Genomic DNA, 518 nt, shown 5'->3' with positions numbered 1-518 from the left:
GTCAGAGCTGTCTAGAGGGGCCCCCCTCCTCTGTGCGGCTGTCGAGGGGCCCCCAGGAGCAGCAAGGGGGCCCCCCGCTGTACCCAAGGCAAGAGGGGGGGCCCCCAAAGACCCTCTGGGGGGTGCAGTCACCGCGGCTGCAGCCGCCTGCTCCCGCAGCAACTGCAGCAGCAACTGCAGCAGCAACGGCAGCAGCAGCAGCAACAAACAAGCTGCCTGCTGCTGCAGGGGGGCCCCAAATGGAGGTTTCTGTTAGCTCGACTCCTACGGGGGCCCTTCAGGTGTATTGGCAGGTGAGGGGGGCCCCCCAGGGGCCCCTCGAGCTGCAGGCGTGTGTGTTGAACTGCAGCAACAGCAGCAGCAACACCAGCAGCAGCAGCAGCGGGAGCAGGCAGCAGCAGTTGCTGCTGCACTCAAGGAGCAGCCCTCTGCTCATCACCCCTCCCTGCAGCAGCGGGGAGTATCACATAACCTTGCTGGTCAGACCCCTGCCGCAGCAGCAGCAACAGCAGCAACAA

The 518-nt window shown here is 65.6% G+C and overlaps 1 protein-coding gene across 1 annotated transcript in view; it reads left to right on the top strand.

Moving 5' to 3' along the window:
* EMH_0017220 (uncharacterized protein) overlaps positions 1 to 518 on the top strand; it is a gene marked incomplete at both ends in the record, with an annotated part of 10,949 nt that overhangs the window by 6,572 nt on the left and 3,859 nt on the right. Inside the window, 2 exons of the mRNA XM_013500844.1 lie at positions 3 to 293; positions 350 to 518. Of these exons, the coding sequence (XP_013356298.1) occupies positions 3 to 293; positions 350 to 518 (460 nt within the window). The remainder of the gene's footprint in view (positions 1 to 2; positions 294 to 349) is intronic.

This window comes from Eimeria mitis, genomic scaffold (genome assembly GCF_000499745.2).
Source record: "Eimeria mitis Houghton genomic scaffold, Emh_scaff594, whole genome shotgun sequence".
Classification (NCBI taxonomy): domain Eukaryota; phylum Apicomplexa; class Conoidasida; order Eucoccidiorida; family Eimeriidae; genus Eimeria; species Eimeria mitis.
The sequence above is the reverse complement of the archived record's forward strand: the minus strand, read 5'-3'. Positions and strand labels throughout refer to the sequence as shown.